This window comes from Piliocolobus tephrosceles, chromosome 1 (assembly GCF_002776525.5).
Source record: "Piliocolobus tephrosceles isolate RC106 chromosome 1, ASM277652v3, whole genome shotgun sequence".
Lineage (NCBI taxonomy): Eukaryota > Metazoa > Chordata > Mammalia > Primates > Cercopithecidae > Piliocolobus > Piliocolobus tephrosceles.
The window spans coordinates 85758920-85785739 of NC_045434.1; the positions used below are offsets into that span (position 1 = coordinate 85758920).

Genomic DNA, 26820 nt, shown 5'->3' on the forward strand with positions numbered 1-26820 from the left:
GCTGGGATTATAGGAGTGAGCTACTGTGCCTGCCTTTTTTAATGGTTTAAGCTCTTCCTTGTCCTGTCCTACCTCACCAAGCTTCTACTAATCCTTCGGTTCTTGGAAGTGTCATTCCTTCAGGAAGGTTTCTTAATTCTTCCCATCCCACTCCCTATTCCCAAGACCCTTTGTTATTTTCCCCCTTATCACTGCATTCTTCCCCAGCATGACACTCACCACGTGTGGTTATGGGAATGTAACTATGTTCCCCAATAGAAGAGGCAAGGTATGGGTCCGTCTTGTCTACAGATTTAGCCCTGATTCCTTGAACTTGAAAAGCTCTTCAAATGTTTGAATAAGAGTGGGCTTGTCATAAAGTTTTGGGTTCATATATTTGGACTTAATTTCTTTAGGTCAGAGGACAAACAGGAGTTTGGTTGGAGATACTGAAATGGCAGCATCTGTGTCCAATACCCAGTAAAATATGTGGGTCTGAAACTCTAGTAAAAAGGTTGTCCTTGGGGAAACAGATTTGGAAATCATTAGCAAGTTCTGGAAGGTGTCCTCCTGTGCCCCCAGCGTGTACCCAAGCAGTCTAGATTTGGTGATTGGAAAATAGAATTATAGGAGATGGAGGATGGGGTTCTCACTCCAATTAGTTTCTCTTTTCCATGGATTTATTAATTTTTTTTTCCCACCACAGAAATGACCTCCACCTTCAACCCCCGAGAATGTAAACTGTCTAAGCAAGAAGGGCAAAACTATGGCTTCTTCCTGCGAATTGAGAAGGACACTGAGGGCCACCTGGTCCGGGTGGTTGAGAAGGGTAGCCCAGCAGAGAAGGCTGGCCTTCAGGATGGAGACCGAGTTCTTAGGATCAATGGTGTCTTTGTGGACAAAGAAGAACATACGCAGGTGAATGAGACATTTGGGGCTCCTCTTCCAGGATCTCTTCAGCCCCAACATCTTCTCTGCTGATTGTAATTTTGGGGGTCAGTAGAGTTTGGTTCTTTTCTGGCTGCCACTGGCAAGGCAGGACACCTTTATTGCTGTACCTTATGTTGGCCAATCAAGTCTCCTATGAGGAACCAAGAACTGTACACATTACTCTTGGATTTGAATAGCATCAGGTCTAACATGAATTGCATGTTCACTACATACCAAAAATGGTGCTAGGCAATTTTATATTCATTATCTTGTTAAGTCCTCCTCATGACCTTGTGAGGTATATGTTACAATCTCACAGATTAGGAAGCTAAGTACAGACAACTTAGCTTGTTAACATGTTCATGCTGAGGATACATGGGAGAGTCTGGCCTTACCCTATTCTGCCTGACTCCAAAAGCATGCTCTTTTCCTTACACTGTGCTGTCGCCATGTACTCAGGAGGAACGGTTGCAATCTAGGGCAGCGCCCCTCTCTAGAAAGGAGCAGTCCTTGTAAGAACCCTCTGGGCTGGGGTTGGACCACATTCTGTATTCCAGCAGTGCCAGAAACTCAGCCATTATAATCTGCACCTGGATCTCGGGAGGACAGGGATGGAGGTGGCTGAGGAACTACCTGCTTCTACTTGGGTGTCAGGGGTCAACTAGCAGGATCTCCAGGGCCAGATATTGAGCCAGATGGTCAGCATTTCCCTCTGGCAGTTGATAGAGGGTTATTAAAGTTATTTTTTTCTTCTTCCCTCCTAGGTTGTGGATCTGGTCAGAAAGAGTGGGAATTCAGTGACTTTACTAGTTCTGGATGGGGATTCCTATGAGAAAGCAATGAAAACACAGGTGGACTTGAAAGAGTTGGGTCAAAGTCAGAAGGAGCAAGGTTTGAGTGATAATACACTTTCCCCTGTGATGAATGGAGGCGTGCAAACTTGGACCCAGCCCCGGCTCTGCTACCTCGTGAAGCAGGGAGGCAGCTATGGCTTCTCTCTGAAAACTGTCCAAGGTGAGAATTTTTGGGGGGAGTGGGGGGAGGCAGGGGCAGGGCACAGACAACAGGCTTCCAGAACGAAGATGTTATTGGTTAATGACTTTTCTTCTTTGACTTTTCAGTTGCTTTAGATAGCTTGCAACAGCTTTCCTCCTTCCCTCCCTCCCTGCCCTTTCCCTTGCCTTGCACAGTTGTGCAATCGGGGAGGGACACTGGACAGCAGTGGGGGTGGGGGGGCACTGGGCACTCCTGTCCCTGAGTGTTTGTCAGGCTGACACTTGAGGACTCTTTGAGGTCAGGGGGTCAGAGGGTTGATGCTTCTAGCCCTCTTAGGGTGAAAATGAAGGGGAGAATGAGGAATAAGAGGCAAGAAAAATGAGATTCTTCGTAATAGCTACTTTTGAGTAAGATTGGTGTCTTTTTTAAATCTGGGTGCCCAGATAGTCATTCATTTATTCAACAAATTCTTGAGCACCTACTGATGTGCCAGGCACTGTTACCTTTGCTGAGAATACTGCAAAAATCTCCACCCTCCTGTAACATTTTGATAGTATCCTCAGCTGTGGCTCAGCCCCACCTGTTCTGAGGTGCATCTTTGAGCTCTGGCTAAGAGGTACAGAGTGATTTGAGAAACCCTGACCATCAGGAAGCACTAGAAGTTCTGTTTCTAGAATTTCAGAGGTGCAGACTAACCTTTGTTCAGTTGACCATGGCTCTGGGGTATTGGTTGGAACCAGAGGGGCTGTGTTAGCTGGTCGGTTCCTTCTTGAACGTTGCCTCTGCCCACATTCTTTCTGGGGCTGGAGAAGCACTGGTGGTAGGTCATGATTTGGCAAGTGGTACAGCAGCAGACCAGTGGTAAATTCACAATAGTTTATAAGGCTTATTTAACCTGTACCAAGAGATGGAAACTCGCGATAAGGGGCATTTCTCAGGTTGGTCAGCTACTAAACACAGTAGTGTGGGTAGTCAAAGGAAGCTTGGCATGTCTTCGAAGCCTATTACCAGTAAGGTGGTAAAAAAAGAGAAAATCATAATTCAGATTCTACTCATCTGGCTCGTGTGCTAACACACATGGTGAACAGTTTAGGTTAGCTTTATGAGGAAAATAGTTTCTTCATGACAAATATATAACAAGGTGGCAGGAGAAATGCTGAATGTTTAAGGAAGCAGAATTTAAGTTACTGTCATTCCTTACAAGTGATTTATGTAGTCATTAGCAAGCGATCCCTTGCCTAGGTTGAAATACAGGAGTCCCCCCTTATCCTGTTTTGCTTTCCATAGTTTCAGTTACCTTACCTGCAGGCAACTGTGGTCTGAAAATATTAAATGGAGAATTCCATACATAATGTTTGCATTGTGAACCATTATGAGTAGGGTAATGAAATCTTGTGCTGTCCTGCCCCGTCTTGGACATGAATCCTCTGTTTGTCTAGCATCTCCGTGTGGTATGTGCTTACTTGCCTGTTAGTCTTACTACTTACTACTCAGTTATCAGGTCAACTGTTGCGGTATTAAAGTACTGTGTTCAAATAATCCTTATTTTGCTTAATAATGGCCCAGCACAAAAAGAAAAATATCACATGTTCTCATATGTGGGAGCTAAAAAAGTGAATCTCATGGAGGTAGAGAGTAGAATGAGAGATACCAGAGGCTGGGAAGAGTGTATGTGGGGTAGGGCAGGGATGAAGAAAGCTAGGTTAATGGGTACAAACACAAAGAGAGAATAAGTTCTAATGTTTGATAGCAAAGTGGGGTGACTATAGTTAACAACAATGTATTGCACATTTCAAAATAGTTGTAAGAAGATTTGAAATATTCTCAACACAAAGAAATGATAAATGTTCAAGGATGGATGTCCTAAATATTATACCATGATTTGTTCATTATATGCTCTTGGTATCAAAATATGACACACCCCCTACAAATATGTACAAATGTTATGTATCAATAAAAAATAATAGCCCAGGCCGGGCGTGGTGGCTCACGCCTGTAATCCCAGCACTTTGGGAGGCCGAGGCGGGCGGATCACGAGATCAGGAGATGGAGACCATCCTGGCTAACACAGTGAAACCCTGTCTGTACTAAAAACACAAAACATTAGCTGGGCGCGGTGGTGGACGCCTGTAGTCCCGGTTACTTGGAGGCTGAGGCAGGAGAATGGCATGAACACGGGAGGCGGAGCCTGCAGTGAGCCAAGATTGCGCCACTGCACTCCAGCCTGGGTGACAAAGCGGGACTCTTGTCTCAAAAAAAAAAAAAAAAAAAGCCCAAAATGCAACAGTTGTGATGCTGGCAGTTCAGATATGACAAAGAGAAGCTGTAATGTGGCCAGGCGTAGTGGCTCATGCCTGTAATACTAGCACTTTGAGAGTCCGAGGCGGACGGATCACCTGAGGTCAGGAGTCAGGAGTTCCAGACCAGCCTGGCCAACATAGCAAAACCCCATCTCTACTAAAAATACAAAAATTAGCCAGGTGCAGTGGCAGACACCTGTAGTCCCAGCTACTTGAGAGACCGAGGCAGGAGAATCGCTTGAACTGGGGAAGCAGAGGTTGCAGTGAGCCAAGATTGTACCCCTGGACTCCAGACTAGGTGACAGAGCGAGACCCCATCTGTTAAAATAATAATAATAATAATAATAAAAAGGCTGTAAAGTGCTTCTTCTATTAAGTGAAAAGTTCTCGATTTAATAAGGAAAGAAAAAATATTGTATGCTGAGGTTGCTAAGATTAGCTCAATTATTGCTAATCTCTTCCTGTGCCTAATTTATAAGTTAAACTCTATCATAGGTACGTAAGCACAGGAAAAAAAAATATACAGGGTTCGGAATACTATCTAAAGTTTCAGTCTTCCACTGGGGGTCTTGGAATGAATCCCCCATGGTTAAGGGGGAACTGCTCTATTAATATCTTTGAAGAATTGACAGCATTTCTGTAAGTAGCACCCAAATCTCACCACCTAAATGCATTCATGTTCTTCCCTCCCTCCTGTGCCTGTCCTTGTTAGCCTACATTGGTGAGATGACTCCATCAGAATACGATGGCTAATATAATAGTACAAACTAAAAAGGAGGGAATGGGAAAGATGCTTTCTGATTCTACAAATGCAAAGAAAGGACATATAGACACAATAATGCAGTGTGGGTATGGTTTAGCGCTTTCTGGTACAAGGGGCCAAGGCCACCCAAGATTCCATCTTTGCATTTAGCTGACCTCAGAAATTCTATTCAAATCAACAAATATCCACTGAGTAAAGGCTGTGTCAAGTTCTGTGCCAGTTCTGTGATTTTAGATCAGAAGCCAAAGGCTGTTTGAGTTAGCTCTAAAATTGGAAGTTCTAGTTTCACATTATTGGGAGAAAAGTCTTTACCATTGGATTTCTGTTGTTGTTGTTGTTGTTGTTTTTTTTTTTTTTGCAATGGAGTGTTCTATGAAAGGGTGGTGTATACAAAGCGGTCCTCGAATGCCGAAAGAGCTCAGAAACCAAAGAACAAGGCAGGCAAATCCAGTTTGTAGGTATATTGGAATTTATCAGGGGAACTTATGAATAGAAGGATGGTCTTGGACAGCCACAAAACATGTAGATCTCTGCAGTGTTACTCCCCAGACCCAAGGCTTATATGCCATAGGGAAAGGGTATATGTGCTCCAGCAAGGCATTCGAAGGCAGCCCTCTGCAATAGCCAAGAATGCTATATGCATCATGGCCTGTAATTTGTGTGGTAACATTAAGGTTGACATGTTCTTACTCTAGGGACAGTAAATGAAGTAGGAATCAGGAGGCATTCACAGGACTGGGGCTAATCCGAATTCAGCATTGCAGATTACCATCCAAGAGGGAGTCACTTTTATCTCCACATGGAGTTCACCCCTACTCTCTTCCAGGTAAAAAGGGGGTGTACATGACTGATATTACACCTCAAGGTGTGGCTATGAAAGCTGGAGTTCTGGCTGATGATCACTTGATTGAAGTGAATGGAGAGAACGTAGAGGATGCCAGCCACGAGGAAGTGGTTGAAAAGGTATGCCCCAAAGGGTACTTTTCTTACCCTGTCTTCCACTCTATTCTCATTGGAGGTGACAGGAAGACAGGGGTGGTAGGGGACAGCATGAGTTTATGATGGAAAAAATATCCAGCTGAGTTGCCCCTTCATATTAAGGGTGAACAGACTCTCACTAGTGGTATAAGCAGTGTTAATACAGGTTTTGGAATAAAGCTTTCCCTAATTTCACATAAGGTCTACAAAACTATTGACTTTATCTTTTGGATCTTGTTTGTATCGGATTGGGAGCCCCCTCTGAACTGTCTGATTGAGACAGGGTCTCACTCTGTTACCTAGGCTGGAGTGTAGTGACACCATCTCAGCTCATTGTAGTCTCGGCCTCCTGGGCTCAGATTCTTCCACCTCAGCTTCCTGAGTAGCTGGGACTACAGGTGTGCACCACCACGCCTGGCTAATTTTTGTATTTTTTTTTTTTTTTAGAGACAGGGTCTCACTATGTTGGCTAGGCTGGTCTTGAACTCCTGAGCTCAAGTGATCTGCCCGCCTTGGCCTCCCAAAGTGCTGGGATTATGGGCATGTGTCACTGTGCCCTCTGAATTTACAATAAATTCACTGTTGAGCTGATAATACTAAAATGCTTTAATAGGAAGTGGGATATAACTAAGATTTTCCTTTGAGGTCATATGGAACCTTAAAAACTGACCAACCTTCTCTTCTCTTTGTAGAATGATTTTTCGACGTGGACTCTTTCTTTTCTTTTCCAAATTCCTGTTCTAGCTTTTATCTAGGTACCTTTATGGGTTTTCTGAATTCCAGCTCCTACTTGGGCTCAGTTAGTACCTATGTGGGTGGGTCATACTTAAATAAGGGAAAACAACTCTAGAAGTGGAGATAGATACATATCAGTTAGCTGGTAGGACAAAGTGTAACAGCTTAAACTCAGGCCTTCCATCCCCTATCTTTTGTTGAACGTAGAGACTGTGTGCCTTTATACAGAAACTTTCTTATCCTCCAGCATTGTTCTTGCGGGTTGATGTTGTTCCTCATCTGTGTGTGTTGTTACAGGTGAAGAAGTCAGGAAGCCGTGTCATGTTCCTGCTGGTGGACAAAGAAACTGACAAGTGTCACCTTGAGCAGAAGTTACAATTCAAAAGAGAAACGGCCAGTTTGAAACTGTTACCCCACCAGCCCCGAATTGTGGAGATGAAGAAAGGAAGCAATGGTTATGGTTTCTATCTGAGGGCAGGCTCAGAACAGAAAGGTAAGGTACAATAGCAGGAAACTTGGCAGTGTAACCAACAAATTCCTCATCCCAGTCTGACTCTAGAGTTCCATTAGGATCCCAACTTCCAACCAGATGCATGAGGGGCACAGCAAGAAACTAGAAGGCACAGCTGGGTCAGAGTCTATGTCACATGAGGCTCTGATGTTGGGCATCAAAAGTTTCCATAGCATTATGATAAGGCAGAATTTGGGATCTGGGCAATGGTATCCTGGTAAGCTGGCTCTCTGGCGTGGGGGCAGGGGTGGTGGTGGAATACAAATTGGTAGCATTTGTTGGTTTTTGTGATGTAAATACTCCTCCCATGTCCAATTTCAACTTACTAACACGATGTCACTGAACACAACGAAGTGTTGCACAGAACTGGCTTTTGTGAGCCAGTATAGCATACCGCTGGACCTGAGGCCGAGGTGTGGGTGAGGATCTGGGACTCAGAACCAGGAGTCCTCCTTCTTTGCAACTCAACAGGAAGAACACTAGGTTCTTTCAGGGAAGGTAAACACATAAAAGAACATGAGTTCAGGCCATATAAACTTGTTATTCACCTGTAAGTTGTTATTTTCTTTTCACTTTATGTTTACATTAATTTAGCAAATATTAATTTGGTTTGTGTTTTGTAAAAACATCCTCAGTGCCTTGGAGAAAGAAAATCACATGAATCAGACAGGAATTCTTTAGTCAAGGAGTCTACCATTTAGTAGATAAAGAGATAAGGGACTTAGGTCCACAACGAAGGGAGATAGAGGTTAAGTACCTTCATACAGGGCAGATTAAGCGCTGTGATAATTCAAGGTTAGAGTAAACTTTTCTCACTAAAAAGGTACCAGAAGCCCTCATAGTGGGGGTGGTCCTTGAGTTCAGGCTTTGTAACATGAATAGATTTGGGAAAGTAGGCAGGGCCGGGACAAGGAAGATCATTCCAGGAAGGGGGGAGTCATGTGAACACTGTCAGGAGACATGGGCACAGTTTAATTGGCACATGATGCGTGGTGCAAGAATTCGTTGGAAGGGTAGGCTGGAGAGAGGTGATAACGGAACTTCTATGCAAGATTGACGAGTTTGGACTTGGCTCATTAGATGATGGGGAGTTGTTTTTTGAGCAGTATAAGGGAGAAGAAAAAACCAGCCTATAATGTCTTGGGGGCTTTGCACGTCTCAATTACTCCTAACAATTATGCAGGAAGAACTGCCGAAATTGAGGGCTTGGAGAAGATACAGTAATTATGTAAGGTCAAATAGTTGTTTAGTTCCAAAGCCCATACTCATTCTGTTGCACCAGGGAGTGACTTGGTTAAGAATGTGCATCAAGATGGATCTGAAGGCCGATCTGTATCAAAGAGAAGGATTGGGGAAGGGAGAGCAGTAGGAAGGTGCTGTAATAGTTTATGTAGAATTCTAGGCAGGAACTAATACAAACTGCATTCAGGGTAGAGGAAGTGGGATGTGTAAGATATTAGGGTAGCATGAGAGGACTTAGCAATCATTTAGATACAGGGATTGGATGCTGGGGAAGAATCAGTTGCCAAGTGTTGGTGGCTAGGAGGATGTTGCTCCACTAACAGGTAACCAAGAGGAGGAGCTTTGGGGTGGAGAATAGGCAGAGCTTGATTTTTGGTTTGAATACATTACAGTTGAGAGATCTATGAGATATTTTGTTGGAGATACCCAGCAACTAGCTGGAAAAGGGAAACAGGAGCTTGTTTAAAAAAAAAAAAAAAAAAAAAAAAAAAAAAGAGCTCTGACAGCATCTGGTAAAGATACCAGAAGGCCAAAGGCACATGGAGGCATGTATATACAAATACATTCACAACTGAATACACCCAATTGCTACTAAAATGCCAGCATGGGTTTCTTAAGGTCTAAAGTTTTAGGTTTTGTTCTTTATTCTTCCCTGTCCTTTATGACAGCTTTTACACAAGAAGAATGGCTACAAGTACGCCCACTGACTTCCTGGGAACTTAGTCTTTTAATATGCTATTGTGCCAAAATCGAATTTTTAGTAACATGATTATTTCCATTAAGACCCCTTCATTGTTAATGGCTGGGTTAATTTCTGGAGCGAGTTCTGAACAGGAAATGAGCCTACATAGTGTGCTTATAAACTTCCTGGGATGCTGGTGCAAGGGACTATAGTTGTACTCAGCATGCCTTTTACATCTATTTCATCAGGGCTTTAGGCTCCAGCAGAAAATCTTTTTTTTTTTTTTTTTAAGGGACTTATTAATAATTTTATTTTTTGGGGTTGGGGGAGGACAGGTCAAATCATCAAGGACATAGATTCTGGAAGTCCAGCAGAGAAGGCTGGCTTGAAGAACAATGATCTGGTAGTTGCTGTCAACGGCGATTCTGTGGAAACCCTGGATCATGACAGTGTGGTGGAAATGATTAGAAAGGGTGGAGATCAGACTTCACTGTTGGTGGTAGACAAAGAGACGGACAACATGTACAGACTGGTAAGTAATACAAGGCCATATATTCATGCATTAAGGCTGGGCCCATTCCCTCATGCCCTCAACCTTTGCACTGAGTTAGGACTTTGTTCCTTAAACTGGAAGAGGCCTAACAATCATCACTGAGGCTGAACTGAAGCTCAACTCAAATTGGTAGTGATAAGAGAATGCCAAATGATTGATAAATGGGTTTTAAGTCCTTGGTCTTAAGATTTTGAAACGATTTGTGAATATAACTGCAGACTTACTCTTGGTGATCTGAGAAAATCTATGGAGAATATAAGCCTGGAAATAAAATTGTTCCCCAAATACGGAACAATTAGATTTTAAGCTTTAGGTCAGTTAAGTTCTATCAACTGCACATAAAAGCCTAGAAAGGATTATTAAACAATTTGCAAACCCTTAGCAAATCAAAGAGAAACACAGATAAACCAAGACCAAGCTGAATCAAACTAACTTTTCTCTTAACAGCTCTTTATTGTAACATCTACTACTACATGTTTTAAGGTTTTATTTTATTTTAAGACTTTTAACACAAGAACTGAGGTTCAGTCTAGTTTAACAGATACCTGGGGGGCCTTTCTAAGTACCATCTGTCTTGCTAAGTGCTGATCATAAAGATGAACAAGATAAATGTTCTCTGTGATGTACAATGATAGTAGAATCTAAAATAAAATAAGTGGTACAGAGGGCGGAATATGATGGGTGGTGATATATTAGGCCTTCATCATAGATTAGGAAACTGAAGCTTAGAGAGACTAAGTGCTTTGCTAAAGTCACGCAGCTTAGTAAAGACTGAAGCCGGTATTTGAACCCAAATTCTTGGACCCATAATCCATTATACCATACTCCTCCTCAGCACATTTTCATGAGATATTTCAAGATAATCTTGTAAGCAGGATTAAAGAATGAATTGGATTAATGGCTTTTTTTTAACTACTTGAACAATCATACCTAGAAAATACTTGATATCAACCTGAATATCAACTTGAATAGAAGTCTCTAATCGCATGCTACTTGTTCCTAACCGTTTGTGTTTAAAGTTGAAAGGAGATATGAAAAATATATTAACATACTTAAGGTGGTACTAGATAATTCATTTGCTGGAGAGTGTAATTAATACTCAAAATATTTAGTCAGGATAGAAAGAATAAAAACTAAAGAAATAAGAATAAATTTCAGGTGTACTATGCTAACCTAAAAGTAGATTGTATGAATACCACATGGTGAGACCTGATTGAGGACTATAGAAAAAGATCAGAAACTTGATGCTCCAAGTAGTTGCCCCATCCAAAATTGGCAATTTAAAAATTAACTGACACTTGGCTTCTGGAGATGACCATCTTACTGTACTTACTTGGTCAGACCATACTTGAATTCCTGGTAATACAGTTACCCCCTCTCTCTGTGCTTCAGTTTCCTTAGTTTTAAGAGAGGGGTAGTAGCTACAGTGAAGGGTGGCTATGAGGGTTGAATTGGAATATTTAGAGCATGTAGAATAATGCCTCACACATCTAAATGTTCTATTTGTTAAATCAATATTGTGTCCGGTTTCAAGAACCTCACTTTAAGAAGGCAATGACAAGGGTAACCAGGGAAGAGGTTTTGGAAGCCATCATGTGAGCATTTAGCTTGAGTAAGGCTTTGGAGACGAAAGCATCTTTGAGAATTTAAAGGCTATTACATGTAAGAAGGAGCACATTTTTTTTTTTTTTTTTTTTTTTTGAGACAGTCTTGCTCTGTCACCAGGCTGGAGTGCAGTGGCGCCATCTCGGCTCACTGCAATCTCTGCCTCCCAGGTTCAAGCAATTCCCCTGCCTCAGCCTCCTGAGTAGCTGGAACTACAGGTGCGCACCACCACGCCCAGGTAATTTTTTGTATTTTAGTAGAGACGGGGTTTTACCATGTTGGCCAGGATGGTCTCAATCTCCTGACCTCGTGATCCACCCGCCTCGGCCTCCCAAAGTGCTGGGATTACAGGTATGAGCCAATGTGCCTGGCCTACACAATTTTTTAAAGGTGTCTTGTGGGGCAGAGCAGGACCAGAGAAGCCATAGTGAGCTAGCTTTTGGCTTAAGAACCAACTGAAGCTGCCAGGAATGATAAGTCATTTCACAGTTGGTAAAAAAGTCAAGCAGAAATCAGAGGCAGCTCTGCAGCTGTTTGTTGTAAAGGGGATTCTGACCCCTCCTGATCTTATCACAGAATAATTTAATTGTAATTTTTCTGTTTTGGTTAATAGAGAACTTTGATCTAAAAAGAGGCCTGCCCTCATTCTCTCTTTCCCCCCTCTCCAAAGTAAGCCCTGTAGGTTGGGGTAGAGGGTGGATCTTTGAGATACATGAGTGAATAAAACACAACCCTCTAGCAGTCCCTGGCATATACTAGATACCCAATTATCTGAATGAAGCATGAATAAAATCTCATTAAGTATTTGTTTGTTTTTTGAGACAGTGTCTCCCGCTGTTGTCCAAGCTGGAGTGCAATGGTGTGTTCTTGGTTCACTGGAACCTCTGCCTCCCGCATTCAAGTGATTCTCCTGCCTCAGCCTATCAAGTAGCTGGGACTACAGGTGCCTGCTACCACACTTGGCTAATTTTTGTATTTTTAGTAGAGATGAGGTTTCACCATGTTGGCCAGGCTGGTCTCGAACTTCTGACCTCAAGTGATCTGCCCACCTTGTACTCTCAAAGTGCTGGGATTTCAGGCATGAGCCACCAAGCCCGGCCAAAATCTCATTAAGTGTTTTGATGTTACTGTACTTTGCCTCGAGATGAGCTGCGACTGTCAGATGCAGTTGATTTGCTTGTTCAGGTCATGTCATCACACGTTATTTTTGTATGTAATGAGTTACCTGATAATTTTCCATATTTTAAAGAGGGGAAAGACTCCATCGTGGAACTTGCAAGTATATGACTAAAAGGTCTGAAGTTAGTTGAACTGGGTAACTAGGAGGTTCTGTGCTGGTGGTATTCTCAATGAGAAAGGAAGGAGATGTGGTCTTGTGGTTAGTAAGACAGATGATAACCAGAGGACTCAAAATCTAATTTTAGTCAGGCTGCTAACAGTGCGATTTGAAGTAGAGCCCACACTGTGCTCACTTTCCATTGCTTGATTTCCTACTCATCGCCTAACAAATGTTCCGGACACTTGTGGGCAGCCATTTTGCTGCTGATCCAGGATCACACCATACCCAGGTCCACTCTAATTGTCTCAACTAAAACAGCCAGTTAGGCTCATAATTCTATTACAAAAAATCAGTCCTGTTTCCTGTTCTATGCCTCTTCAGTATTCAAGACCATCATTTCTTCACATGGATGGTCTGGGAGTTGATATGAACTAGGAGTATTTAAAGATGTTGGAGAGTTTGGCATAACACAAGTGACAGCTAACGGTTACAATAATACATAGTAAAATAAGCACACAGATCCCAGGTCTGGAAGGGGAGGGTGTTGGCAAGCAGCAAAGGGTTGGAATTAACTTTTGTTTGACCATATAATAGCTGTCACCCTCTCACCAATTATTACTGTATATATGGGTTGTTCTCTTCTAGTAGCTTTGAGTCTTCGGATAGTGATAAAAATAGTGTTATATTAACATTCTCCAGAGAGACAGATCTAGTAGGATATAAAGATACAGGTATGAGAGGAGATTAATTAGGGGAATTTATGGAGGCTGAGAAGCCCCACAACAGGCTGTCTTCAAGCTTGAAACCCTGGGATGCCAGGAGTGCAACTCCGTCCAAATCTGAGCCACACTACTGGCATCACCTCCGGTTGGCAGTCCTACTTGTCTGCTTCTGTGCATTTGGCCTGAGAATCTGGGGGCTGTGGCTGTAGATCTTAGAGTCCAAAGGCCAGAGAACCTGGAATTCTGATGTCCAAGCACAGGAGAGGAAGAGTGTATCCCAGCTCCAGCGGACAGACTGACACCTTTGCCTTTTCTGTAGTTCACTCGGACTCACACACTAATCCCCTCTGGAACCACCCTCATGGACACACACCAAAATAATGCTTTACCGGGTTTCTAGGTATTCCTTAATCCAGTCAAGTTGGCACCTAAAATTAACTATCACAAGTGTCTTGTGTTTTACATTTTTCGAATGTGTTTAAGGAGCTCTGAAGACCATCTTACTGAAAGGAAAAGCCAGAAGAATGTACTTTGCGTGAGGTACCGGGCTACTCAGTCAGATGTGTCATTTCCCAACAGGGGAATTATGTATAGATTGTTCAGTGACTTGCTCACTATCATGAACTCAAAAGAAATTAGCAATTTTTTAGACATCTTTTTGGATCCTTGTACAGCATCCTGTACTGCTTTTATGTTCATGTGTGCATTTGTGTACATGTATACACATATTACTCCACAACGAAGCACAATCTTCTTTTATACCTTTCCTGGTTGGGGTAGTAGAGAAATTTTACAGCCTACAATCAGACATATCCAGAAGAACAGTGGAATATGTACGATACCATAAAAATTAGCACATTTAACAAAGTATAACTTACTCATGGTTACAACTAAGTTAATGTTTTTTCCCTTTATTTTTCAAAAGGCTCATTTTTCTCCATTTCTCTACTATCAAAGTCAAGAACTGCCCAATGGCTCTGTCAAGGAGGCTCCAGCTCCTACTCTCGCTTCTCTGGAAGTCTCAAGTCCACCAGATACTACAGAGGAAGTAGTTCATAAGCCTAAACTCTGCAGGCTGGCTAAAGGTGAAAATGGCTATGGCTTTCACTTAAATTCGATTCGGGGTCTGCCAGGCTCATTCATCAAAGAGGTATGGTAATCTGGTTCCAGCAGCCCAACAAACACAGCCACAATTAGGATAGTCTCAGCTTTTCCCACCCATTGACGCCTTAGTAGAGAGGTTCCATTGAAGGCACACACTGAGGGGTCTCACCTGGGTTCAGATAAATATTGTCATGGTCCCATACCCTTTAGGTTAGCTACCAGTACATCATAAGTTCACGTGTTTTTTGCTTCCCAAACATCTGTTGCAAACAGTGTGAGCTGACTGAACTCTAGCTGACAGTCGCTATCAACCCTGATTGGCAGTCATACTTGTTTGCTTCTGTGCATTTGGCATAATGCCCCTTACCCTGTAGGGACTGATAAGACTCCCTATAGCTTTCAAGTTGGGAGTGAAGAAGGGGGACCTATTTATCCTCCTTCATCCCAGAAGACATGTGACACTGAACCACTAGTTATAATACCACTAATCATGTGAGTATGGAAGTTACAGCCTTCATAAATACAAAAGCATTAGAACACCTTTTTCAACTCTATACCTCAAGGAGAAATAACAACATGATTAAGAATAAATTCTTGAACTCATTTGTCCTCTGAAGGAGAGCTAGTCTGACATCCCCTTCTCTGTGTTTGAAATTGATGATAACTCAGAACTTCTGTTCACAGGTACAGAAGGGCGGCCCTGCTGACTTGGCTGGGCTAGAGGATGAAGATATCATCATTGAAGTGAATGGGGTGAATGTGCTAGATGAACCCTATGAGAAGGTGGTGGATAGAATCCAGAGCAGTGGGAAGAATGTCACACTTTTAGTCTGTGGAAAGAAGGCCTATGATTATTTCCAAGCTAAGAAAATCCCTATTGTTTCCTCCCTGGCTGATCCACTTGACACCCCTCCAGATTCTAAAGAAGGAACAGTGGTGGAGTCAGGGCATGACTCATACATGGCAAAAGAATGGGTGAGTGGGGGCCTATTTCTTTTCGTGATCCAATTTACTGGAGTATGGGTATAGTCCCTATGAGTATATTTAATGTCTGTTTGCCACAGATTTTTTTAAAACTAGAAAATGACAATGTAAAGATAACTCACAAATCAAGTTGTTGTAGAGGACAGGTGGCAGTACAAGGACAACAAATTTCTTACTTTCATAGCATGCAGCTGACAGCAATTGTCTAGAGCTAATAAATCAAGAGGTAAAAAGTTTATCAGTATTGCAATGGGAACCCCCAGAAGAGCCTGAATTGGATGATCTATGTATGAATTCTGGTTCTGTCATTTGTCAGCTGCGAGGAAATGGATTTATTTGTTCTGTTCCTCAGCTTTCCCACCCATAAAACAGGGATAATTTGTAGGATTGTTATCAGGATTATGTTAACTAAGATTATATTAACTATATTAAAGTGCTTTGAATAGTGGCTGGCTCATAGTAAGCATGTAAATGGTGATGGTTATAGACAATATTGTTTAAAATAACTGACAGGTATTCCAGTTTTATTACTAGGAAAGATTAAGCATTCTCTATATATTTGGATTAAACTCCTTGGTAAGTCTCAGTTTCATATTTTTGCCCAATTTTTCATAGATGAACTTGAGGTCCAAAAGTAAACTGACTTATCCAAATTCATAAAGGAAATTTATAGCAAAGCCAAGACTCTAAAAATGTTTAACTCAATGTTGTTGTTCTTTCCATTATATTCTGCTAATTGGTGAATACTCATTTTAATAAACTCAGTTTAATGAACACACACAATGCCCACTGATTTGTATTCTGGAATGCTTAATAAACACTATTTTAGTTGTCATTTAAAAATTCTATAATTTCTCTTTAGGAAGTCAATATCCTAGTCTTATAAAAAAGAAATATATACAGACATTAAGGAATTTGTTAATGTGTCAAACAGCAAGTTGAAAACGGTCAAGTGTAGAATTCAGGTCACCTGACTTCTAGTCATACCTAGATCATCTGATTCAGGCTCTTCTGGGGGTTCCCATTACAATACTGATAAACTTTTTACTTCTTGATTTATCAGCTCTAGACAATTGCTGTCAACTGCATGCTGTGAAAGTAAGAAATTCTAGTGAGTGACTCTGCTCCCCGACTTAGGTCATGCAACTCTAGAATAGATCATCCCTCTTTCATTACTCTACCATTTGTAAATTCTTTGTTTTCTTTTACACAGGCCCACAGTACAGCCTCACATTCTTCTTCCAATTCTGAAGATACAGAGATGTGATGAAAACAAGTAATAGCGTTGGCTGTTTTATTTGATAGCTATTTCTGGGTATTTAATAGGAATCCTTTCTCAAGGAATGAGTTGCGACCAGTTTACTGTCTCTTTAGAAGAAAAACTCCACTGGAAACCATTCACCATGTGTGATTGGTCTTACGGGCGGCTATTGCAGACGGCTAATTTTTGCTTAACTTAGGAAGAGATAAGGCAAGAGCTAGATTTTTTTCATGTGATCTCTTCCAAGCTTCAACTTAACTACATTTCTCTGTATGATGATGTCTCTTACTTCTACAGGTTCCTTGAGCACCAAAGATGATTCATAACTCTGTATAGGTGATAGCTGCTTATTAAAGCATCTTAGCAGATAAGCCTATTAAAATTGTGCTTTTGTAACAATGTTGTAGTTGCTAGAATAAATACCATTAACAAATGCCTTTTGAGTACACTTGATAGAGCTTTTGTTTTGGATTCACTTTTTATACTTTAACCTTCATTTGCTTCTAGAAACCCAAAACATATTAAGTACAGAATAAGACCTTAGTAATAAAATTCAGAATTTTCTTAAATTGCATGTCTGAATGTTCTAAAAATTTTTCAACATTTCCCTTTCACAAGTGACTTACTCCCCCAGTTAAAGTTATTCATGGTTTCACCCCACAGTGTGAGGGGCAGATAGAAAAAAAAAGGAAACATCACTACTGAATTGAAAGTAGGGTGTATAATACTAAGTTGACAGGAAATCAAGAAAAAATGACATACCTGAAATCTCTCTTTTGGTAGAATCTATTTCAGGTGCACACTACCCCTTTCCCGGAAAAGAATAGATAACCTCTTGGTTATTTTAATGGGGTAGGCTCAGATGAGGAGGTGTGGGATGCTAACTCATGTCAGATCACACAAGCACAACACCAAGCTTTGCTTGATGAAAGGAACCTAAGGCCAAAGTGTTACAATCTCTGATTTTAATGAGTCAATCTCAAGGGAAAGCTATAACCTTCTCCATGTGAACCTTAAAACGGAAATCCTATGTGTTTGGCCCAGCTACCTATCTCTTGCCCCAGAGTTCCAGTGTATTTTTCCCCTTTAGTTTCTTGGCTCCTCTCTGCCTTTGCACCAGCCTCAAATGCACACGGGACACTCTCTGCTGAGTACTGTCTTGAGTTACTTCTCCCTCTCATGTTCTGGCTGATGCTACTCATGGTCATAGTATCACCCGACGGGGAAACAGTATGCTATGAGGTGAAAAATGCTACCACAGCATTTTGTTGTTTATAAAATGTCAGGCCCTGTTTCCATTTTTTCCCCCTCTTAGATCTAAATTTTGAAACCACTGGCCTCTAATAGTCTGTAGTAGGCTTAAGTTCAAGGTGCCATATGCTTCTCTGGTGCCTGTTTGTGAGCCAAATAGAGGAAAAGTATGCTAGAGAGAGCGCTGACCAGGAAGATCACATCAAACCAACGGTGATAGAAGTTGAACTGCAGTTCTCCAAGGACTTCAGTGATTATGGTGCGGTATTCTAGAGGCATACTCATTCGGATCAGCAGCACAGAGGAGACAAAGTACATGCCCTGTAAGTCAAATGAATTAATCCAGAAGTGACTCTGAATGTAGTGAGGAACAGGACAAAGGAAATTATAAAATTCTTAAAAGTATCAAGCACATTTCTGATATTTTACAGCTGTAAACATAAAGGTAACTCAATAAACTTACCATTATCTGTGCTAATAGCAGGACAATGACATTGGAGGACTTACTGCTAGAGATAGCATAAAAGAACTGTCAAGAAAGAGGGAGATAAATTTATGCAGTACTGTTAGATTCCTGTGTCATGAACAATAAGAAATATGGTTAACATTTGATTAAAAGTGTCTCTTCGATGCCACAATCCTGTATAGAACAATTCATATGATTAAGCCTATAAAGAAGAGACTTAAAATAGACTGCAGAAAAAGTTACAGTTACCCCGGAGGTAACTTCTTTACATAACATATGAAAGGATTCCTATTGCTATCACACTTCAGAAACTATGTGACACATGTGACTTAACATCACTATAAACATTAAGTCAGATCACTCCAGCCCACTCCCAGCGAGTGTTTGTAATTGTTACTAGGCTCCTGCACTCTTTAAACTCTGCTAGATGCCTGCAGATCCCTTCCCGTCCCAACCCCTTCTTTCATTCAGAAGCTCCTGGATTTTAAATCCCTACCTTTCCTACCAGAGAGGACTCACTTTCCACCTCTGTGAAGTCTTCCTACATTGATTAGAAAATAGTTGAATTCAGTAGGTCCTTACTTAATGCCATTTATAGGATCTTGGAAACCGAGATTTTAAGTGAAATGATGTATAACAAAACTACATTTTTCTCATCAGCATTATAATGAAATGTTGAATGAAACATTTTTTTGAGGACTTGGTATATAGTTTTACTTAAAGCCGCTGTTTCCAAGAACTTATTGATGACATTGAGGACTTGCTATATTCTGTCCCCCTACTTCCATATCTTCTCTACAAGTGATTCTCACAATTATTCTTCCAGTCTCAAATATCTGCTGAATATCTGCCTACCATGTGCTAGGTTCTGTTCTAGATACTGATAACATATCAGTGAACAAAACAGAACCATATCTTTCTCTATTACCTTTAGTGAATGTACTTATCTATAATTGGTATATGATATAAATATATTGCCATCAATTTATGTAGTAGTTTAACTTTTTAAAAATTCGGTTTTATGTCTTTTAAATCCTTGGGACTGTTTAAAGTCTCAGGAGGCAGAATTCTTAATTAGGTAAAATTATCTCATGGTACCACTTTTTTTTTTTTTTTTGAGACGGAGTCTTGCTCTGTCACCAGGCTGGAGTGCAGTGGTGCAATCTTGGCTCACTGCAATCCCTGCCCCCCAAGTTCAAGTAATTCTCCTGTCTCAGCCTCCTGAGTAGCTGGGACCACAGGCACGTGCCACCACACCCAGCTAATTTGTTGTATTTTTAGTAGAGATGGGGTTTCACCATGTTGGCCAGGATGGTCTCCATCTCCTGACCTCATGATCCTCCCACCTCAGCCTCCCAAAGTGTTGGGATTACGGGCATGAGCCACCACACCCAGCTGGTACCACATTAAACAAATGATAAACAGTACTTTTTAACACTGTGATAAAACATACCTTGGTAAGAGTGATCAGCAGTCCTCTGATAGATGTAACGATGATTATTCCAACAAGAATGAAGGAAATGTGTTGGGACCAAAACTTCACCTGCCACCATAACAGGAAGAAAAAACAGCTGCTAAACCTCTGTTCAGAGAGATGTAAAGGCTAAGTAAAAGCTATATCCTGATCATTTACGTGACTGTGAGAAGGAACTTCGTTAGACCCTACCTGATTTTTTTTTCTTAAGGGAGAGAGGAAAGCAAGTAAGTGGCAAATAAAACAACTACAGAAAGACTGCAGTAGATATCTTAATTAGCAGACTTAATTAAACCTTAAAATTAAAAAAATTTTTTTTTTTTAGAGCCAGGGTCTTGCTATGTAGTCCAGGCTAGTCTCAAACTCCCGGGCTCAAGCAATACTCCCATATCAGCCTCCCAAAGTGTTGGTATTACAGGCATGAGTCACCATGCCTGGCAGCAAGTACTGAAGAGTGATAAAAATAACAATAAATCAGAAGAAACAGAACTAATGATACAGTTTTACTGTGATAAATTAAAAGCAGGAATTAAAAAGAAACTAAATAATAGCTTGACTATTTTCAGTCTCTATGAATAATAGTTCCCTAACCACCAAAACTTCAAGAAATCTTTCTTTTTATAATAAAGGAATATATAGACATTCTCAGCTAAATTCTAGGAAATAGCTGAACTTCACTGGAACCACATGATACTTTTTTCTCCTCCTGCATTGCTTCATAGTGAGAAGGAGTTTTGGGACTCTGTGTTTGATTCAGTTCTGAAAAGTATCTGCAAGGGAGCTGCTATTACTAACATCTAAAAGATTCGTTATTCAGAATTACAAAATATGGCATAAACAGATGAATTATAGATGGAATATATACATGACCATCTAAGTATCCTCAGAAAGTACAGAAAAGGAGAAGCATTGCTAAAAATTCAGCCCAGTAAAACACTTAAGAAAACACAAATGCAACAATAGCAAAGCATACTTTTTGTTGTTTTTTGAGACAGGGGTCTCACTCTATCGCCCACAATAGAGTGCAGTGGCACTATCTCAGCTCACTGCAACTTCTGCCTCCCCGGCTCAAGTGATCCTCCTGCTTCAGCCTCCTGCGTAGCTGGGACTACAGGTGCATGCCATCATATCCAACTAATTTTTATATTTTTTCTAGAGATGGGGTTTCACCATGTTGCCCAGGCTGGTCTTGAACTCCTGGACTCAAGTGATCTGTCTCGGCCTCTCAAAGTGCTGGGACTACAGATGTGAGCCACAGTAGTGCCTGGCCTGTAAAGCATACTTAATATAATTTATATACTACTTGAATAAAAGATACCATGCTCCTTCACACTCAAAGAGGATATACTATTGATCTAGCATCAAGAAACATGTACATTGAACTGTTTCTCAAGGATTGGGGCTCAGTTTGCTCTGGTTCATTTTCATTTTATCCAAGTCCTTTTGAGATCAGGGGCATGTCTGGCTGGGATGGATGGCTGGGGGTAGCATGCACTCTGCGTCTAGGTTGACAGCACAGCTAAACGGCCTATACTGGGACTAAGAATATGACATTGGGCCGGGCGCAGTGGCTCAAGCCTGTAATCCCAGCACTTTGGGAGGCCGAGACGGGTGGATCACGAGGTCAGGAGATCAAGACCATCCTGGCTAACACTGTGAAACCCCGTCTCTACTAAAAAATACAAAAAACTAGCCGGGCGAGGTGGCAGGCGTCTGTAGTCCCAGCTACCTGGGAGGCTGAGGCGGGAGAATGGCATAAACCCAGGAGGCGGAGCTTGCAGTGAGCTGAGATCCGGCCACTGCACTCCAGCCTGGGCGACAGAGCAAGACTCCGTCTCAAAAAAAAAAAAAAAAAGAATATGACATTGGTCTTACCATTAAAGTGCTATTCAGCCTGAGTCATTGGCTCTGGTTTATGAATAAATAAACTGAACTTCAATTAGGACAAGGGTGTATTTATGACAGTGGTATTATGAAACAGTAAAAAGCCAATTTAAAAAAACAACTTTGTGCAGAAGTGACAGTTACCATCTTTAGCCCAAGGTCCACATTAATTGATAAAGATCATTTCTTACAGCAGAAATCGTTTCAGCTCTAACACGGAACACTAATTAGTAGTTAATTTTCCACTGGGGCATCAAAGGTAAGTTGTACGTTTGAAGAGCTCATCAAGAATCAGAGGGAAGTATTTGAATACTTTGGTGGGAGAAGATGGTAAACTGGTAGCTGGCTATAGAGAAGCAGAGGAACAGCTGTAGAAATAGTCAGCATCTGACAATATTAAGTATCAGTCATTACTTCTGGCTTCATGTTAAGAGAGAGAATCTTGGCCTTTTACAAATTTTCCATGTGAATACATCAAAATATAAAAATTTTCCATGTGAATATGTCAAAATATACAGAGGAGAATGGGAAGAACAAAAGCAGAAGCAAGTACCTAAAGCATACAAATTAGAATCTTAACAATAAGTTATAGCAGATACAAGAGAAAGAAGCATGACAAACCAGTATCTTGAATCTTGATATAACACTCACATCAAATTGGATTCCCAGATAATTCACAGTGATCTCAATGCCTCTTGTGACAGGATCCGTTTTCCCAACTCGATCAAAAACAATATTGATGGTAGCCTGCAAAGATGCAGATTTTTACATTGGAGCATCTTAACACTCACTTACTATTTCAAAAAGTGACTCAAACTAATGAATTAATCACTATATCTTACAGGTCAATGTTCCTAACAATGCAGTTCTACTCTTAATCCAAATCATATAGGAAATCTATTTTGGATACTCATATATAGGCAAACAAAAGTCCCTATTTACTCCATCTTTCTTTTCTGTAAAGAGTCAAGGGAAATAAAGCTATGGTATTATGCCTTAATTTATCAGGAGCCAGAAAGGTAACATTCTGGTAGATTGAGTCAGATTAAGAGAATCAAGACATCCTAGGGTCATTCCTTGTGGTTATTTTCTGAATGCTCTAACAGCAAACACTAAAACAATAATAAAAAAAGAGTTATAGCTAATAAGTCAACAAACGATATCAAATGGAATAATGAAAAATACCCAATTAATCCCCAAGACAGCAGTTTAAAAAAAGGAAAAAAGGAGAAAAGAACAGATGGGACCAATGAAAAGAAATAGCAACACAGTAGTTTAAAATCCAACCACATAAAAAAAAATCCAACCACATCAATAATCACATGACATGTAAATGGTCTGCATAATAGGTGAGCAAACTCTGCTACTGGAGTGTGACAGCAGCCACAGACAATACACAAATGAATGGACTTGGCTGTGTTCCAATAAACTTTATTTCCAAAGGCAGGCAGTAGTTAGGTTTGGCCTGTGGGCTATAGATTGCTGATCCTTGGTCTAAACATGTCAACGAAATGGCAGAGATTGTTAGATTGGATAAAAATGCAAGACCCAACTATATCTTCCTTACGAAAAGCCCACTTTAATAAATATACAAATAGGTTAAAAGTAAAAGGATGGAAAAATATATTATGCTAACACTAATCATTAAAAGAAAGCCAGAATGTCTATATTAATGGCAGACAAACTAGACTTCATAGCAAAAATACTGCCAGGTATTAAAAGGGACATTTCAGAATCATAACAGGATCATTTCAATAAGGGGTACATAATGATTCTAAATGTTTATATACCTAATGACGGAGCTTCAAAATACATAAAGCAAAACTGATAGAAATAAAAAAGAAATGGACAAATCCACAACAATAGGTGGATCCCCTCTCTCAATAATTAATAAAATTAGTCAGAAACTCTAATAATACCATCAATCAATTTGACATAATTGACATTTATAGAACACTCCTGCCAACAAGAGCAGAATACATATTCTACTCACATATTCTACTCACATACATGTAGGACATTTATCACCATATTCTATCTGGGACAGAAAACAAGTCAATAATTTAAAAGATTCATATCATACAAAACATGTTTTTAGTCCACATGAAATTAAATTAGAAATCAATTAGAGAATAATATTTGGAAGATCCTCAATATTTTATAACACACTTCTAAATCATCCATGAATCAAAGAAGAAATCAAAGGGAAATTAGAAAGCATTTTGAATTGAATGAGAAATACAATTCATTAAAATTTGTGAGATCTAGTACAGCAGTACATAGCAAGAAATGTATAGCATTAAAACCCCTGTATCAGCACAGGTCTCCAATCAATGATCTTAGTTTCCATCTTGCGAAATTAGAAAAAGAAGACTCAAAATAAGCAGAAGAAAGGAAATAACAAAGACCAGAGCAGAAATCAATGAAATAGCAGAAGATGAGAGAAAACTAACCCAGAAGTTGGTTCTTTGAAAAGTTCAGTAAAATCCATAAACTTCTACTAGACTGATAAAGACAAAAGAGGGAAGTCACAAGTTACCAATATTAAGAACAAGAGAGATATCACTGTCACACCCATGAGGATGGCTGTAATAAAAAAGTTAGTAACAAGTTGGTGAGGATGTGGAGAAATAGGAACACACATCCCCCTGCTGACAGGAATGTAAACTGTTGCTGCTGTTTTGGAAAAGTCTGGTAGTTCTTTAAAAGGTTAAACATAGGCCGGTCGCAGTGGCTCATGCCTGTAATCCTAGCACTTTGGGAAGCTGAGGCGGGTGGATCACGAGGTTAGGAGTTCAAGACCAGCCTGGCCAATATGGTGAAACCCTGTCTCTATTAAAAATACAAAAAAATTAGCTGGGCGCGGTTGCATGTGTCTGTAATCTCAGTTCCTTGGGAGGCTGAGGCAGGAGAACTGCTTGAACCTGGGAGGCAAAGGTTGCAGTGAGCTGAGATTGTGCCACTGCACTACAGCCTGGGCGACAGAGCGAGACTCTGTCTCAATAAATAAATAAATTAAAAGGTTAAACATATACTTAGCATATGACACAGCAATTCTACCCCTAGATATACATGTAAGAGAAATTAAAACATGTATCACATAAAAACTTATACACGAGGCCGGGCACGGTGGTTCATGGCTGTAATCCCACTTTGGGAGGCCGAGGCTGGTGGATCACCTGAGGTCAGGAGTTGAGACCAGCCTGGCCACATGGTGAAACCCCGACTCTACTAAAAATAGAAAAATCAGCCAGACTTGGTGGTACGCACCTGTAATCCCAGCTACTCAGGGGGCTGAGGCAGGAGAATCGCTTGAACCCAGGAGGCAGAGGTTGAAGTGAGCTGAGATCACCCCACTGCACTCCAGCCTGGGCAACAGAGTGAGACTCTGTCTCAAAACAAAAACAAAAAACGTATACACAAATGTTCACATCAGCATTATTGATAACGGCCCAAAAGTGGAAACAATCCTAATGTACATCAACTAATAAATGGACAAAAAATGTGGTATATCTATAAAATGAAACAGATATTATTCAGCCGTAGAAAATCATGATTTTTTTTTTTTTTTTAAGACAGTCTTGCTCTGTTGCCTGCTGGTGTGCAGTGGCACAATCACGGCTCACTGCAGCTTCAACTTCCTAGGCTCAAGCGATCCTCCCCGCTCAGCCTCCCAAGTAGCTGGGGCCACAGACTTGTGCCTTTATGCCCTATTAATTGTGTGTGTGTGTTGGGGAGGGAAGGGTAAAGAATGGGGTCTCCCTTTGTTTCTCAGGATAGTCTCAAACTCCTGAGCTCAAGTGATCCTCCTTCCTCAGCCTCCCAAAGTGTTGGGATTACAGGAATCAGCCACTGTGCCTGGCCAGGAATGAAGTACTGAAAGACACTATGACATGGATGTACCTTAAAAACATTATGCTGGGGCTGGGTACAGTGGCTCATGCCTGTAAGCTCAGCACTCTGGGAGGCTGAGGCAAGAGGATCACTTGAGCCCAGGAGTTTAAGACCAGCCTGGACAATATAGTGAGACCTGTCTCTATGAAAAAAATATATATATATTTTAAAATTACATTTAAAAAGCCCCCCCAAACTCCATTATGCTAAATGAGAGAAGCCAATCATAAAACAATATAAATTATGTGATTCCATTTACATGAAAGATTCAGAATAGGAAAATCTATAGAGACAGAAAATAGATTAGTGGTTGCTAAGGGCTGGGGGAGTGGGAATTGGAGGGAAATGGGGAATGACTGCTAATGAGTATAGAATTTCTTTTTGGCTTAATAAAAATGTTCAAAAATTGTGGTAATGGTTATAAAACTATGACTATATTAAGAACCACTGCAATGTACACTAAATGAGTATATTGTACTGTATGAGAATTATATTTCAATAAACCTGTTATATGAAAAAAAGAAGTCTCTACAGGTCCTAGATATTAAAAGGATAGTAAGATAATATTATGAGCAATATCATGCCAATAAACAACTTCAATAAAAATAGACAAATTCCTTAAGACTCAAATTGCAAGAGCTCACTCAAGAATAGATAACCTGCATAAACCCTGTATCTTATATATAAAAAAAAAAAGATTAGTACTTAAAAATATCTTCCTGCAAAGAAAACTACAGGCCCAGACAGCTTTATTGACAAACTCTATAACACATTTAGGGGAGAAATAACAACTCCACACAAACTTTTCCACTAACTGAAAGATGTGGCAGTACTTCTCAACTCATTCTCTAAGGTCAGTAAGCATGACTTTGACACCAAAACCAAATACAGACATTACGAGAAAAGAAAACTATAGTCCAATATCCTCATACATATGGAGGCATTTTTTTTTTTTTGAGACAAGAGTCTCCCTCTGTCACTCAAGCTGGAGTGCAGTAGTGTGATAATAGCTCATTGCAGCCTTGGACTTCTGGGCTCAAGTGATCCTCCCACCATAGCGTCCTGAGTAGCTGGGGACACAGGAATGCCACCACACTCAGTTAATTTTTATTGTTTTGCTGAGATGAGGTCTTGCTATGTTGCCCAGGCTGGTCTTGAATTCCTGGCCTCAAGCAGTTTTCCTGCTTCAGCCTCCCAAAGTACTGGGAATACAGGTGTGAGCCAACA

The 26820-nt window shown here is 40.7% G+C and overlaps 2 protein-coding genes and 1 long non-coding RNA gene across 4 annotated transcripts in view; 1 reads left to right on the forward strand and 2 right to left on the reverse strand.

Moving 5' to 3' along the window:
• Positions 1–641: 641 nt before the first annotated feature.
• Positions 642–3882, reverse strand: LOC111531404. Its single transcript, XR_002728278.1, has 2 exons — positions 2602–3882; positions 642–1060 (listed from the first exon to the last, which is right to left on the reverse strand). It is a non-coding gene; the product is annotated as an uncharacterized LOC111531404 (long non-coding RNA).
• Positions 686–17061, forward strand: PDZK1 (PDZ domain containing 1). Its single transcript, XM_023198655.1, has 8 exons — positions 686–897; positions 1674–1923; positions 5795–5931; positions 6979–7174; positions 9452–9648; positions 14201–14425; positions 15064–15354; positions 16577–17061. Exons 1-8 carry the CDS (start codon positions 688–690, stop codon positions 16628–16630), a joined length of 1560 nt encoding a protein of 519 aa, XP_023054423.1. The 5' UTR covers positions 686–687; the 3' UTR covers positions 16631–17061.
• A 262-nt stretch (positions 17062–17323) lies between these two features.
• The window catches only part of LOC111531403 (Golgi pH regulator), a 42646-nt gene continuing 33149 nt past the window's right edge, over positions 17324–26820 (reverse strand). For both annotated transcript variants that reach the window (XM_023198656.3, XM_023198657.2), the window contains exons 8-11: positions 22351–22446; positions 19795–19884; positions 18339–18404; positions 17324–18196 (exon numbers count right to left, since the gene is read on the reverse strand). In XM_023198656.3, coding sequence (XP_023054424.1) covers positions 17990–18196; positions 18339–18404; positions 19795–19884; positions 22351–22446 — 459 coding nt within the window. In that variant the 3' untranslated portion in view covers positions 17324–17989. The remainder of the gene's footprint in view (positions 18197–18338; positions 18405–19794; positions 19885–22350; positions 22447–26820) is intronic.